Here is a 15916-nt window from a genome sequence, read left to right as displayed (position 1 = left end):
TGGGGTCCTTGATTTTCACGCGGCACTGCGTTGCATGACGGCTGTATCCTCTGTCTGTATCATGGCTTTGGAGACCTTCTCGTAGGTCTTTGCATTCCGTTTGTTGGAGCGCAGCTCCGAAAGCACAGACTACTCGCCCCCCACACCGATCAGATCGAAGAGTTCCCAGTCAGTCTATGCCGGGTCCCTCTTTCTATTCAGAGATTACATGAACTCCTCTGCTGGAGAGCTCTGCATTGCTGCCGGTGCTGCTGAGCTCGCCCTGATGTCCAACCACAAAATGAGATTCTAACTGTCCAGAAAGGAAAAGGAATTCAAATTTTCCCGGGTTGTTTCCTGTGTGGCTGGTCAGAGCATCGAAGCTCGGACTGCTGTCCAGAGCGTCAACAGAGTGGTGCACTGTGGGATAGCTCCCGGAGCTACTAAGTTCAATTTCCATCCACACCTAGCCTAATTCGAACTAGCCATGTCGAATTTAGCGTTACTCCACCTGTCGGGGTGGAGTACCAAATTCAAACTAAAGAACCCTCTAGTTCGAATTAAATGGCTTCCTGGTGTGGACGGTTGAGCGGTTAGTTCGAATTAACGCTGCTAAATTCGATTTAAAGTCCTAGTGTAGACCAGGCCTAATTTTCTGTTACATAGCTTATGTACTGTAAAAAAAAAGCATTCTACAAACAACCAAATACGTAATCAATAAGTTATAATATTTTTTATTCATGTTAGAATTTCTATCAGTGTTTGAACATTAATATTTAGAGAGTTTGTACAATTGCCACTCCAGGTTTAAAATGAGAACCACACTAGATCACAAATGGTAACTAAAACACAATTCAGAATTGTATGAATATTCACACTCTCTTTCTTTCTCAACACTGTTAAACATTTTCTTTTTCCGCAATGGGGTTTAAAATGAAAAGTGTGCACTGTAATCATGTCTCAGCAATGTTCCAAAACATAATGGTATCATCATTACATATAAACTCTTTAAAAATATACTTCTGTCAAAAGACTTGATGACTATTATGTACACTACAAAAATAAATTTTCATATAAATAAATTATATGGCATACTTTTATCTTTGTAACTGAAATGACACAAACCCACTCCTGCCAAAATAGGCAGACAATGAGACCCAGTTTGAATATTTTTTTCCTTTTTACTCCTTACACTAAAACCTACAATGAGTCCTTAATGTAAATGTTATATACTCTTTCCTATTTAACATTAGTAAGCACTCTATACAAATAAAAATTCCATTAAAAGTAAAAACATAGCTGTAATAGTGTTTCCAATAGAAATAAAATCCCTGCATTTTTGTTTGTTATAAACTGGCATGACAAATACTGTAAGAAAACATTCTTATGATACAAAAATATAAATATCACCCACGATTAAAAAAAGTTAAAAAACAAACCATAAAACACAAAGTTGCCAGCCACTGAGTTCTCCCTTTGCCAATGTGACTATAGGAGAAAAGGTCTAAATTGTGCAGAAAGCAGACAGCTCACCCACACACAAACACACAGAATAAGGAATTGGGGGGCAAGGGGAGAAGAGATGAGGCATCAAAACACTTCCTTGCTCCCTCCCTCCCACCATCTACCCCCCCCCCCAAAAAAAAAGTGGGGGTGGGGGAGTGACTGACTGATACCAAAGCAATATCAGTGGGAAGCCATAGTGACCTCTGACACAGTAACACGTACACTTGGCAGTTGAAGGTAGCTTCCAATTAGTATCATACAGTTTTGTTGCAGAGTTTTTATGATCTGAGGTCACTACACTGCTAGTGCTAAATTGGGGCCTGTTGTCTTTTTGTCATTAAGAGTTTTCATGTTAGACAGTGAGCTGGACCAGTAGGCAGTTACCGGATTAACCCTTAGTGTGCATCTAAACAGTAGTTTATGTACCACCAGGACAATACCAGGCTCATCAGCTGTTCTTTTAGTGTTCACAATGGATAACTCTAAACAAGTGCCTCACGTCAAAGGCATGACAATTTGTGCATGATAGTCATACTCCTCCATTCTGCTGGGGAGGCCTGCAGGAAAGACCCTTTCAGCCACTGGAGAAGTACAAATTCCAATCAAACAATGCCTGGCCTGGAGTGGCCAATTGTATTTAGAAACACAGATCTTGTGTTTTTTCTAAACTGAATATTTGTATGTATCTGTAAACATTCAATTTTAACTTTAAAAGAAGAAAAGAAGCTAAATCAGATTAATGAAGGGCTCCCAGTACAGTTTAGCTATTTTAATTAAAAATACTAATGCAGTAAGAGTTACCTTAGAGGGAATGGGGGAAAATCACCTCAGGCCTTAGGTGTCAATCATTATAGTCCTGGATCAAGCAGATCAGTAAAATAAGAAGTGAAAATAGATGAAGAAAATAATTTTAAAAAATGTAATTTTTGTCACTTTATATTAACTTGCATTCTGTCGTTTAAATAAAGTGATGAGGGATGCCAGATTGCTTTGAACTGTGCCGTTACTGTAATAAACAACCAAATTATTCCAGTAGCACTCTGTTTTACAATATCGATATCAAAATATGGCATCAGTACATACAAAGGCATATGCTAACTGGATTTTAGCAACTTTCAATACCCAACACCCTTTGCAGTAAGGAAAATGATTATGTTTTGCACTTACATGGCACCTTTCACAAAGGATATCAAAGCACTTTCCAAACAGTAATTAAGCCTCAACACCCCTAGGAGGTAGGTAAGTATTATTATACCCATGTTACAGATGTGGAAACTGAGGCATGAGGAGGTTAAGTGACTTGCCCAAAGTCACACACAGCAAGTCAGTGGAAGATTTAGTAATAGAATCCATATGCCCTGACCTGCTGTCCTCTCTTCTATTTTAATCATTCCTTTGACAATAGCAGTTTGGAGATTCTGTTGCTAAGTGCCAAGGCATTTTTCACTGGCACTTTGCAATAGGAAAATCCTGACTCTGCCAGCATCAGAGAGTTAATGAGCCCACTAAGGGTTAACATACAGTAAAAAAAATTACACTACAGTACTCTGGGAACATACATACACACACATGCACACAGCAAAACAAAACCTGCACATAGCTAAACCTACTTAAACCACCAAGATTAACGTGCTTCTCTTCATTATCTGCTCATTTAAAAAAAAATTATCACGCATAGCGTGTTTGAAAGTTAACAGTAACATTTCATACTACCACAGGGTTGTGAAATGCAAATTTTAAAATATTTTAAACACATACCTTTACAAAAAAACCTATTACATAAGCAATATTTGCATAGAATTATACAAGTAAATTATACAATATTTAAGCAGCAGCAACATATGCTGAAATTTAGGACTAGATTAAGCTTAGTTGTGGCACAGAGATCAATGTACAATAAGTACAGAACACAAACAATATTGTCCCACTCTATTAACAAGAGTTAACTCCAGATTATACTACTTTACATTGTTCCTTTGTATATTACATATGTGTACACCTTTTAAATATTTATAAAAATATTTAACAACATAATACAATAGGTTACAGTAACAGTGAACTGTTATCCTGATGCAGCATGTCCTTTTCCATAACTTCAAGCAGTTCTCTTCAAGCAGTTCTGGAAAGAGGTGGTTTCCCCATCTTTGGCCTCTTCTTTGCTTCAGTTGTTATCCTTTACAAAAGAGAGAAAGCACAACCGTTCACTTTAAGCTTAAGAAAAATAAATAAACCAAACCAACCCAAAATGCATGTGATTATTCTTGTGATTAAGGTACAGGACCAAGAGTTAGGAAATCTGGACTCTGTTCCCATCTCTGTCACAGATGTCATGTTTTAAATGTCCACTAATGTTGAGTGCCTCCATTTTGGTGTACTGGACTCCAATTAAAGTCAATGGAAGCTGCAGGAGAATGAGGTCTTAGGCATCTCAAATTGGACACCAACTGAGGTACCCAAATTAGTGTCCACTTTTGGAAAATTTGAACCCGGCCTTCTCTTTGCCTCAGAATCCGCTTCCTTGGGACTCCACTATTTTCCATCTTCCCAGGAAAGCTGTGAGGATACATTGGTATAGAACTATAAAAATACTTCAAAATCTTTGGATAGAAGCTTTAGAAGTGCAAAGTATTTTAATTAGAACTGGTCAAATATTCCCCTTTGGAAATTTTTGATGGAAAATGTCTTTTCAACCAAAAGGAAAATTTTCATTTTGTTCAACGTTTTTTGTGTGGTGATGAAACACTTTGAAACTTTTGAAAAAAATTCATTTTGTTTCTGTGGGGAAAACACACATACTTTTTCACATCTTTTTCCAGAGGAAAAAAAGTAACAGTGAGAAAGTGACCTCCTCCAAAACTATTTTGTTTTGTTTTGGGGGATGGCGGAACCCCAAAAAAATTCACAGAAAATTTTGAATGAAATTAAACATTTTCACTTCTTTCAAAAATGCTTTCTGAAATACACTGACTTTTTTGATCATCTCTAATTTTTACATCTTTCTTTTATCACCTCAAAGCAGTTGGCAGTGGGGGAGAGTTTACCTTCATTTTCATTTTATGAGTTAAATCCTCAAGGGTCAGGAATTATCTCTGACAAACCTAAGGAGCATCCACAGAGCAACTCAGTGATGGTTACCACAGCCCAAAGGCTATAACAGTGGCAGCTGCACTCCACCCATACAGGGCGATTTGTTCAGAACCCACTGGACATGCCCACATACACAAAACTCCACTTCAGGAGACCATGGACCGAGCCCACTTAAAGCAGCACTGTGCAGGAATGTGTGTAATCTCCATACAAATACTTTCTTCAGCCTGCCTTGCACTGTGCAGCAGAACCATGGAAGTTCTGATGCGCCAGAGGATTTGGCTAAGTAGTTTATATTCTTTTTACTACATTATATTCAAGGGTCATTTTCTTTTGAATGTAAGTAACTGGTGGTTTTACTCCTTCCCAACAAACGTCATTTTGTGTGAGATTTTAGGAGGCAGCCTGTTTGAATGATCTGAGCATAGGACTGGGTACCAGGAAATCCAGGTTCTGACTCCTGTTTCATGGCCTTGGACAAGTCAAACAATGGGTATATCTATGCTGCAATTGGGAGGTGAACTGCAGTGCGTGTTGGCATAAGCAAGCTAGCTTTGAGCTAACCAGCTCATAAAAATAGCAGTGTAGCTGCTGTGGCACAGGCTAGCCCCGTCAGTACCTAACCAGCATCCTGGGCGGGATTGTACTTGGATGGCTAGCTCGTGCTGCCTGTGCCACTGTGGCTAGAATGCTATTTTTAGCAAGCTAGTTTGATCAAAGCTAGCTCAGGTATGCCTGCGTGTACTGCAATCACGCTTCCTGCTTGCACCGTAGACATATCCAATTTTCTGCTTCAGTTTCCCCACCTGAAAAATTGGGATACTACTGTTTACTTGAATACTTGTGCAGAACTCTGAAGATGTCAAGGACTAAGTATTGTTGTTTCATCCAAGCTAATTTTCTAATGCAAAATGCACCGATATTTATGTGTGGGAAATCCTGGTCATTGTTGCTCAGAGAGTAAAGCAGCTGGGAGGAAAGATACCTTAGGAAAGTCTTGTCTTTTTCCTCCCCCCCCCCATTGTCTGGGAAGGACAAAAATGTACCTTAATCTGAGCTGTTGCCATTTGTCCTTTCTTCACATTCAACATCTTGCAGTTCTATTACTTCTACTTTAGAGTTTCTCCTCTCACACCGTACATTAAAAGGCACATGGGGGTCCTCAAATGTTCCATGGTCAGTTTCATGGTATCCTTCATAAGATGGAAAGCCTCCTCCATGAGAGTTATGGCTGTGCACAGCAGGGTGTACAGCAACAGTAACTGAAGCGGATGCAGTCACAGTAGTGATAGGCTGGCAGTATGCTGGCACTGAAGTACCCATGGCAGTGAATGCTGGGCTTCTAATGTTATGAGAGCGAGCCCTGTGGCCCGAGCGGTCCCTATTACTAGGTCCAGAATGCCCTTCAGTAGAAATTTCAAAAGCGTCCCTGCGCGGCCTGTAAGGGGGCGGTCGTAGTCCTTCCCTCAGTTCTCGTCTAGGTTGCCTGTTATGATGCCATGTCTGCTGGGACCCGGCTTCTGGGTTAGACTGTAATTTTGGACTTGGCTGATGACATCTTGTCTCTGGCTGAACCACCTGGAAATGAATTGAGATATGTGGTTAAATTTCTGCCGTAAAGCATGTAAACAAAAGTTACACATGCTATAGAAATATTTTCCCTGGTACAGCCCTGAAGTGTACTGTCCTGGACTAACTCTAGAAGTGAAGCATTCTGGAGTCTTATTTGTGCCTTTTTCAAAGACAGTTCTCTCCCAAAATTGTTACAAGCTGCTGAGAAGTACAACTTTGCAGATAAACACAGGACTGTCATTGAAAGCATTATGTATACCTCCCACATACTGCTCAGTCTTTTGAAAGGGGTAAATAGCAAGCACTACAACTTAAGTGGTTCAATAACCAAAATTGCTGGGCTTTGGCAAAGACTCTCTTCCAGCTGGGGTACATACACAGGATGTTAGTGGGATGGTTTGTATAGATTGCAGGAATCTGGTTTCTGGATCTCTGTAAAAAGCGTGAAGCACAGCGGCCACATCAGTCAATAAACCGTGACCAACTTCAAATGTGGCTCTGCTTGTACCTATTTTTAGGCCTCTGCTGAACAAAAACAGATCCACATTGCAGCTCAGCGTGCAGCATCCTGGGGGGTAGGAGACGGAGCTTTTTAGTTTATCTTTGAAAGGAAAGTTATGCTGGCCCAGTGGCTTAGGGCTTGGGCACTGTGCTGACACACAGCAGACCCAAGGTTTGGAGAAACTGTGAGACACTCTTTCCCTGGTCTGCACCAGACCATATCCTCTAAAATGTATTACTGGAAGAGAAATATAGTATGAAGATAGCCCACATTGCTCTGGGTGTCTCTGGTTCACATGGCTCTGGGTGGAGCCACATTTATTCCAGAGTCCCTTCCCTTCTCTTTCACAGAGGTCATCCGGAACAGTTGTCAAAATCCTGCACTTCCAGCTCAAGTCAGTATGCTGCAAAGGCATTTACTGATGAAAATGCACTGTGCTTTGATACCATCATTTTATCTGAATTTCTTTCCTAAATGAAGGGGTGAAAAAGCCTGCGCATCCATCATCTGGAAGTACTCTTAAGTTTGGGCCAGTTGCAGCCAGAAGTACAAAGCAAAAAAAAGTCAGAGATATAAACATTGCTATACAAACTGAAAAAGATAAAGTCTCCCAAAAAGCCAAAACAAAACCAACGTGTGGGTTACTTACAGTAGATCTGGCAAAGACAGGATTCTCAGTTGCTTCCACTATTACTTGGTGGACTGGTGCACCAGAACTCTGAGTGGCCTCGTACTGATGGAGTTCCTCACTGATTCCTGACACTGTAGTCTGAGAACTGTACTCAGAATCAGATGAATCTGATCCATTATTTGTGTGTCCAGGTGGCAGTGCAAACCTCAGGATGCCAGGGGCAGGCTCAGGAGATGGAGTAGGCAATCTGTTCCGTCCGTTAGCTGGAGAAACCTAATAATGACAATTGAAACCCCTTATAATTACGAACATTCAACAAAAATGTTCTTCACCAAACTACATCTACTCTTGTCACCAAAACCATTGTTATTTATTATTTGCTACATTCTCTGCTACTGTGCACAGTGCTGTACCAAAAAGAAAGAGACACAATCCCTGTATGTGGATTTGAACATAATTACCTATATTCCTGTCAATGTCTGGGTGTGTAAGTGTGTATAATGCACATATTTCTTGGTATGTCATTAAAAGAGTAATTCCATGGCTATGTATAGTGTGTATCTATTAGAAAATAAGATTCTGTGTATGTACATAGACAGATGGATACACACATAATAGCAAGTACTCTATGTGTGTGAGTTATATATATACACACACACACGCTTCCCCATATCTATATCTCCACACACACTATACACACAGCTATAAAGTTACTCTCTTTTAATAACTCTAGAGAAAACTCAATGATCATGCCTTAGAGGGGTAACTGTGATATACCCAATGAGCTATCAAGTGGAAGTTTGAAGGCTATGAATGCTCTCGTTAGACTTGCACTGGACAGTTTAAGGCCCTGATCCTGCAAACGGATCGACCGCATGGACCCTTACAGCAGTCCAGGATCTCACTAAAGCCAACAGGATACCACGAGAGGGTGTTTGTTGATAAGGGAGGATCCTTTTGCAGACTTGTGGCCTAAGGCAGTGGTTCTCCAGCTGTGGTCTGTGGACCACCACTGGTGTGGGAAGCCCTTCCTGGTGGTCTGCTGAGTTAAATATTTTGAGAATGAAGCAATGGAGGGGCTGGAGTGCTAAGAGGAAACACAGATCTACAAAAGAAGCACTCTTTCACAAAATGGCCTGTAGAATGAAGAAGTTGAGGAAATCCCTGCTCCTAGGGCATAGCTAATACATGAAATTCTGCTTAAAAATAAAGCTAATTAAATCATGCATTTGTATCTAAATCAAAGGGACAACTTCCAACCCACTGGTTATTATATAAGACACCTTCCGATTACTAATCAAGAATATAAAATTAAGAAAAGAAACCACATTTAATATATTTTTTAAAATAAAACAAAAAAAGAGCGAGCAACAAATAAAAATCAGAATTACAAAGTGAATAATAGGTTTCTAGGAAAGAAAGAAAAAAAGGACACATTAATTTCTTCTGCTCATAAATGTAACTACTGACCTCAGGATATGGTCCAAAGAATGAAAGAAGAACTGGAAGCAGCACCAATCCATTTAAAACTCCCAGAATGGTTAAAATAGCCAAAACGGCAAAGAAATACCTGAAATATTGTTTAAAAGAGGGAGAAAAGGGCCATGAATACTGTTAGGAATACAGAAGATTGCATACTACTCCCAAAAATAATTTAACTTTTAAAAAGAAAAATATGCTAATACAAGTCTCAGAAACTTTAAAAATATTGTACAAAATCATGACTTTTTATTAATAAATGTATTAATTTATTTATTACCTTTTGGATTACAGAAGCTACATTCCACAACCCAAAGTGTTAGTTGATAAAGGAAAGAAAAAAAATGAGTTTGTTAATTTACCAAAATCTTGTGGCATGTAATGTTATTTATAAATGTGTTACACAAACACAAAAATATGGAATGTGAACTGAATGGCTGAATGGATTGAAAGCACAAATACAATGAAAAGGGGCCCCCATTAGTGAAAACCCAGCAGAAGCAAACAAATGAAGTGAAGGGTGTAGAATTTAAACAATTTAGCCTAGAAGGAAAAGAAGCCCACTTCTCCCAGCAGCTAATCCACTGTGAAATGCTTCTGCATCTAACAGCGGAATCTCTAATTAAATCTCTAGTGTATCAGGTAAGGCTTTCCCTCGCCGTTCATTAATCACAACTTTCCGCCTAGAATTCTGTGAGTTCCAGTTTTACCAAATAGCTCAAATTGCAACCTTTTTAGAACACAGGAACCAGCTTTCTGCCAAGAAAATGCTGCCCATTCTGTAGTAAGCTTCAGCATTGTACTGAGTAAGAGCACTCCACAATGGCAGAGCTGCATTGCAGGCTAATCTTTTGTTGAACAATTTAGCATCTCTGAATACTCTTGTTTTGCGTCAGCCAATTCAAACATAAAGGCTGAAGTACTATGGAGGACGAGGAAAGTGCACAAGTGGTTGTCCTTTCCCACCATTGAGGGCTAAGGTCTGGGATCCTTCATGAATACCAAGGTAAACCTGTCAGTAAAAGGGAAGCCTTACTAGTTGGTATTCGGCACAGCTGGAGTTCAGACTAAACTCAAGGCTGCGTTGTAACTAACGATTTCAAGGGCTCAGTCCTGGACAAATTTTTGGACACATTTTTGGAGGGTCAGGGTGTAGGAGGAAAAGTAGGGGCAAGTTTCCTAATAACAGCGCCACAGCTGATAACATTGTTTAGTAGGCGACAAACTTTATTGCCTATGTTTCCACATCTGATCAAATATATCAGATTCCTGTAAAACTACAAATATCCTGCTATTGTAAACATTTTGGATTTTTTGATCTGCATTAGCAAAATCAAGGAACCAATCTCCTTCACTAATATAAACTACCAGAACTTCATGCTGGGACATGTATCAACAACAGGCATTAAAACACATTTGCATCTCATCCATCTAACACTAGAATAAACAGGCTGATTACAAGTCTGGCCACTTAGCATATACAATGTCTGTTAATTTACTTAATCTTCCTAAACACACTGATGGGCTAAACTATCCCTTTCCGGAAGTTTGGAGTCTTCTTCACTCGCTGTAACAATGCTTCAGATTTGCTCGTTTATTTTACATCTGTTTTAGAAAACCAAGGGGAACTGAAGCCAGATTGTGCTAGAAAAAAAGAAACTGATGGGCAAAGACAAAGTTAAACAACAAAAGTTTAAAATATGAAAGGCTTATTTTACTTGTTAAGCAAATATCAAATTCAAATTTGGAATCAAACAAGACTACATGCTGCCATTTACTATGTCATGAAAATGTGCACACTATCTGTTGTAATACTCTACCTATTGCACACATAAGCAAACATGCTACTGTACATTTCATTCAATCTGCAGGAAAAGCCCAATCCTACAAAGTGCACAGCACGTTATAGGAGCAGGCCCTAACAGAATAGGGCCCTGCCTCATTACCTCACCACCAACAAAAACTGAGACACACAGAAGACTTGGTGGAAGTTGCATTTAAGGGCATATATGCAACTCTTGGTAGGCAAGGATATAACCTTCCTTTCCCTGTCTTCTCCAAATCTCTCTCTCTCTCTCTCTCTCTCTCGTACACACACACACACACACCCCTACCTAAAACTCAGTAGTTAGTCTCTCAGTCAAAGCCTTGACATTTTTTTTTTGTTAGATGACCTGATTTAGTTTACATCTATTTATCGAGCTCACTTCAGTCTGAGCAGTCCAGTCATCTATCAGACCATGAATGTTTGGTCCAGCACTACCCCATTCCTACTTTTTTGGGGGGCCATAGTCTGCCACAAAGAACCAGTGTTACTTCTAAGATTAGCCATTTTGCAGAGCTCCACAGGTTGTTTGGAATAGAATAGGATCCATTTCATTGCATTTCTCAAATTCCCTTCAAAAGAAAACCTTGCTCTCCTCTCATACTTGACAAATTCATATTCTTAATTAAATTCACAAGAAACAGCCTGCCTTTAGCCATAAACAGGTCCTCACGCTTTGCTTTACAAATTTTAATACAAACGTCTATGTTCACGCTTATGGTTTCCTACATCCCAAAGAGGGCTTCAATTTTGTTGTCAGTTAAAATCTGCTGCAAACTTCATACAGGGATGACAGAGGAGGGGGAGGGAAAGAGAGTGTCAGTTTCAGGATGTTTATAGTTCCTCTTGTCCCTTCCCCACAAAATGCTGTACATATGAAAAGTCTGGGTTAAAGGTCAAATCCTGCTAACCACTGGACAATACTAGGTATTTGGAGCTAACTTATTTCAGAACTATGCAAACGAGGCAATAGAGGACCCCTTTTGTTTCATTTTAGGCTGGGAGTCTAATTTTCCTGGAACTTAATCCAATGTCAGCAAAGGAAGTATTATTGCAACTAGCATGTAACAAGGAGTTAATAAAGCAGAGGTAAAGCAGGACCATGATTGTAAGCATGCACAGTAGTAAAACAGCAGATACACTGAAATGACCAAACATCAAGAGTGTACACATTTAAAAAAAAAAAAAAGAAAAAGAAAAAAAAGTCAAGAGATGCTTTACCTGACAATAAAATCAAACTCGGACCCTGCAAGCATTAACACGCCAAGCAGAGTAGATACAGCTCCATCCAATACTGGTGCAAACATGTGTTCCAATGCAAGGACAGCTCTGCGGTTCTTGTCTCCTATGGCAGTTAAAAATGCCTGTAAAAAATAAACTCCATGTCATCATTTCTTTGTACACAGCCTTTCAAAACTCTCAGCCTTTCCCAAAGCACGCACGTTTCCTCCCCCAACCCCAGCTAATTACTCCAATTTACAGTTTATTAAAATATCTTTGTGACAAGGTCTGAATCTGCAGTCATTGTACACAGCTGCTACTGAAGTCATGGGAGTGGAGTGAGGATTGATTGCAGGGTCAAGGCCACAGCAATAATTTTCTGAAACAACCCCCGGCCCACCTCATAAGGATTTTCGTTTGTTGCTCTGTTTGCCTGTTCCCACCCCCAAAGGATTTGTTTAATTTTGAAAGAACGTTTCATGTAAAAAATTGTAAGTCTACTCTTGAAGTTCTTACCTGGGCAAAACTCCCACTGATGTCATGGGAATTCTGCGGTAGCAGGGACCACATGACTTGAATTATTATTTGTTGTGGACTTGGACGTGATCCTGCCACCTTTACTCACATGCATAGGCACACTGAGTTCAGCATCCTATTAATGGGCCATATCTTTCTGATACTTTTTAAGCAGAATTCTCCACTGATGTCAGGGATCTCTCCATGTGGGCACAGGACCCCATGCTAGCAGATCTTTATGCACAATCAGCCCCTAACTAAATGAGATGAGCAGGATTTGACCTAAAGTATTCAGTGGGTCTTCTCATATAAACAAGCACTGCAGGACTGTGCTCTTCTTATTCTGTATAGTTATGTTCCATTTTATGCAAATATATTTACAATTTTTACTACTTCAAAACCAAACAACTATAAATCTGTCTCAGGGTTTTATCCTGCCGCTCATCACTATAGTATCTGAGCACTGATGTAATATATAGAGAATCTATCCTCCTTCCCATGATTCCTGAGTAAGCAACTCACAGCATATAACATAGTTCAGTACTCAAGATTTATAAGAATAGCAGTGAACCATGGAAAACTAATGTATCCAGGGTTAGCATATTTTATATATACATGCTCAGCTATGGATAACAAATGGATTTCCATATACAGCACAGGACATGAGCCGATGTGTACTGGACGACTCACATGAGTCAGGGCTGTGGGATCAGACCCATAACATAGTAACAAAATATATGCACTGCACATGGATAGGTGTGAATTTAAAGGATACATAATACAATGAGTGTAGTGTTGATGCAGAATTTATTTGGAGGAATTTAAAAAAAAAATGAGGTCACAGCTCACAATTGGCAGAGAAAAACTGAGCCACGAGTGGATTGTGAATTTGTTTTAAACAACTACAATTAAATCTTGTATCAACACTATAAGCATTGCATATTTTGTTTATACAACACTGGTGGGGTTATTTATATTCAGTTAGTTCTATGAATGCATTAGCCAGCAGTGCTGCTACAGTTTAACATCTATTAGGTGCTTTCATTGTAAAACCCATTTTTGAAGGGTTTTATTTCCAATGTCAGTGTATGGGAAAGAAGTGGTTTTAAGCTGGAGACTGAAACTTTACCCACATGTGATTTTATTTAGGTAAAAATATGACATAAATTAGTTTGGTTTCTCTCTCCACTTAGAACTGACAGCCAAGTGTTTTATAATTTTGTGTTACAATTTTTATTTATTTATTTCAAATTTGTCATTTGTTTCCCCATAACATGCACCAGGTCTCTGAAACACTCACCATCCCACCACAAGCCTTAGCAGGCTGCTTTATCTCAACAAGCCTAAATATGCTTCCAGCTGCCTGTCCCTTTCTCCTCATATTACCCCTCCATCCACAAGGACCTCTTAAATCTACTCCCTCCACCCGCCCCTGCCCCACCCCACTCCACTTAAAACTGAGGGCATCTCAGCCTGCTGCACCTCAGCCTGCTGCACCCCTAACATGCTTCTGAGTTTCCAATCCTCAAAATTCCCCTCTGGTCCCTGCTGCCTTCTCACTCCCCCAGCAATGCCCTCAGCAGTTTGCATCTCCCCAACCCAAGGTTTTCTTCTGTAGTCATGGACCACATCTAATCCCCACCTCCTCTCTCTCCAGTCTACTTCTCTCCCTCCTCTCATTCTTTGAACCTACTGGATTCTGATGGTACTTTTGAAAAACAAAAATATTAATGAATAGGTATAACCCTTCCTACAATAATTAAACTGGCCTGTTTAGACTGATCCCTTTCTATTCTCTATAGTACTGTTTCACTCCATATGGATGGCGATTCTTAAATAATCTTCCCTTGAAAAATGTATGGGAATGACCCTGTGCTAAGTGTGTAAAGAGCCCTCTCTGTCTGTAACATTGGGAGCTGTGAAAACCAACCACTGTTGAGAACGTGTGGGCCTAAAAAAAATCATCAGACACTGGGAATTAATTTAAATCACATGTAATTTTGGAAATTAGCATATAAACTTTTTTAATCCCACATTTTCCAAATTCTAAGAAAAAAAATCTCTGATGCTATTTTCAGCATTTCAATTTGCAAACAAGTTGTTTAATCAAAAGTTAGGGGTATGTGTAAGTCTACATGCAACTCTTAACAATAGAAATATCAACATTTCCATAACAAACCAAAATTTTCAAACGTGAACACCAAAAATTAGGCACTGTATTCCATATTTAAATACCTAAATAAATGGCCTGACTTTCAATGGTGCCAGCTCTCATTGGCTTAAACGGGAGCTGCAGTTGCTTAGCACTTCAGAACATCAGGCCACTAGTTTATGTGCCTAAATTTAGGAACCCAATTTGAAAATGTTTCCAACTGTGTTTATACATTCTCTCTCTCTGTGTTTTTTCTGCATGACTCTTCAGTCAATTAATGGGAACTCTGCTTACCTATGGACTGCAGGACTGGGACCATTACTAACAACTAATATGTTCTGAAAGAAAGACACCTAATGGGAGATTTCAAAGGCATGCGCGCCTAACAACGTTTGTGCCAAGGAAAATCTTCCCCAAAGTATTAAATTTGCCATAATAGGCAGCAACTAGACACAACAGGGAGTGCACAGTTATGAATTGTTATAAGCAATAACAGCACTTAGAGACAAAAGAAAGGCCCAAGATAGTGGTAGTGTCTGAACTGACACTTAGAGTGTGAAGGTCTTAAAAGACCTTAACAGTTCTGCTTAGTACACATATTGATACGGATCATAGAAATACCTACCACATATTAATTGGAGACCTGTAAAGTCATATTTAAAAGCACTTAAACGTGCATTGTTGAATCCAGTCTTATTTCATGCATCATTGACTTAACAGATGGTAAGCATTCTTTCAAATCAATTATGGTCTATCAGGCAACAATCTAACTGGCACACTAACCCTTGTGCAGTGTTTGAGCTTGGTTGTCTTTTGAGAATCAGATCACTCATTTGGATGCCTAACTATGGATTTAGGAGCCTAACTTCAGGCTACCTTTTTAAAAAATCTTGGAGAGATTTTTAAAATACTTTAAAAATTCTGCCTAATTTTACATACCAAAGCAACATGAACAGTGAATTCCACTCCTATGCCAACAGAAGCAATCAGGATGACCACAGGCACTGCACTCAGCTTTATTCCAATTAGACCCATCATTCCAAACAGCTCGACGGTCATCAGAGCCAGCACCACCACCTAAATGATTTCAAACAGCTGTTAGTAACTTCTTATACTCTATATAAATGAAGGAAAGGACTTTCAAAACAATGTGGGACTAGCAAATGCAACCCTCACAGCACTCTTTCTCTCACTTTCCAAAGGAAAGCTATTTTTCCTTATTTCATTGAGTTCAATAGCAATGACCTGAAAAGAGTCAGTTTAAATTATTCCCCCGGGATCCAGTGGGCAGAGCAACCATCAATTTTCCATTGGTTACCTCTTGTCAATACTATCTAAAACATAATTTATTATTCCTCCCTATCCCCATCCATCAGAATATAACTTTTCTGTTTTTTAACCCATTTCCCCAACAATAGTCTCAAAAATTAAAGGAAGACAGAAGTA

At 39.4% G+C, this 15916-nt stretch overlaps 1 protein-coding gene across 1 annotated transcript in view; it reads right to left on the bottom strand.

The window, feature by feature from the left end:
* Positions 1–746: 746 nt before the first annotated feature.
* Positions 747–15916, bottom strand: part of PTCH1 (patched 1) — a 77622-nt gene continuing 62452 nt past the window's right edge. The window contains exons 19-24 of the mRNA XM_039545589.1: positions 15410–15547; positions 11803–11945; positions 8748–8847; positions 7296–7550; positions 5619–6150; positions 747–3658 (exon numbers count right to left, since the gene is read on the bottom strand). Coding sequence (XP_039401523.1) covers positions 5620–6150; positions 7296–7550; positions 8748–8847; positions 11803–11945; positions 15410–15547 — 1167 coding nt within the window. The 3' untranslated portion in view covers positions 747–3658; position 5619. The remainder of the gene's footprint in view (positions 3659–5618; positions 6151–7295; positions 7551–8747; positions 8848–11802; positions 11946–15409; positions 15548–15916) is intronic.

The sequence above is a fragment of the Mauremys reevesii genome, linkage group 6 (genome assembly GCF_016161935.1).
Source record: "Mauremys reevesii isolate NIE-2019 linkage group 6, ASM1616193v1, whole genome shotgun sequence".
Classification (NCBI taxonomy): Eukaryota; Metazoa; Chordata; order Testudines; family Geoemydidae; genus Mauremys; species Mauremys reevesii.
The sequence above is the reverse complement of the archived record's forward strand: the minus strand, read 5'-3'. Positions and strand labels throughout refer to the sequence as shown.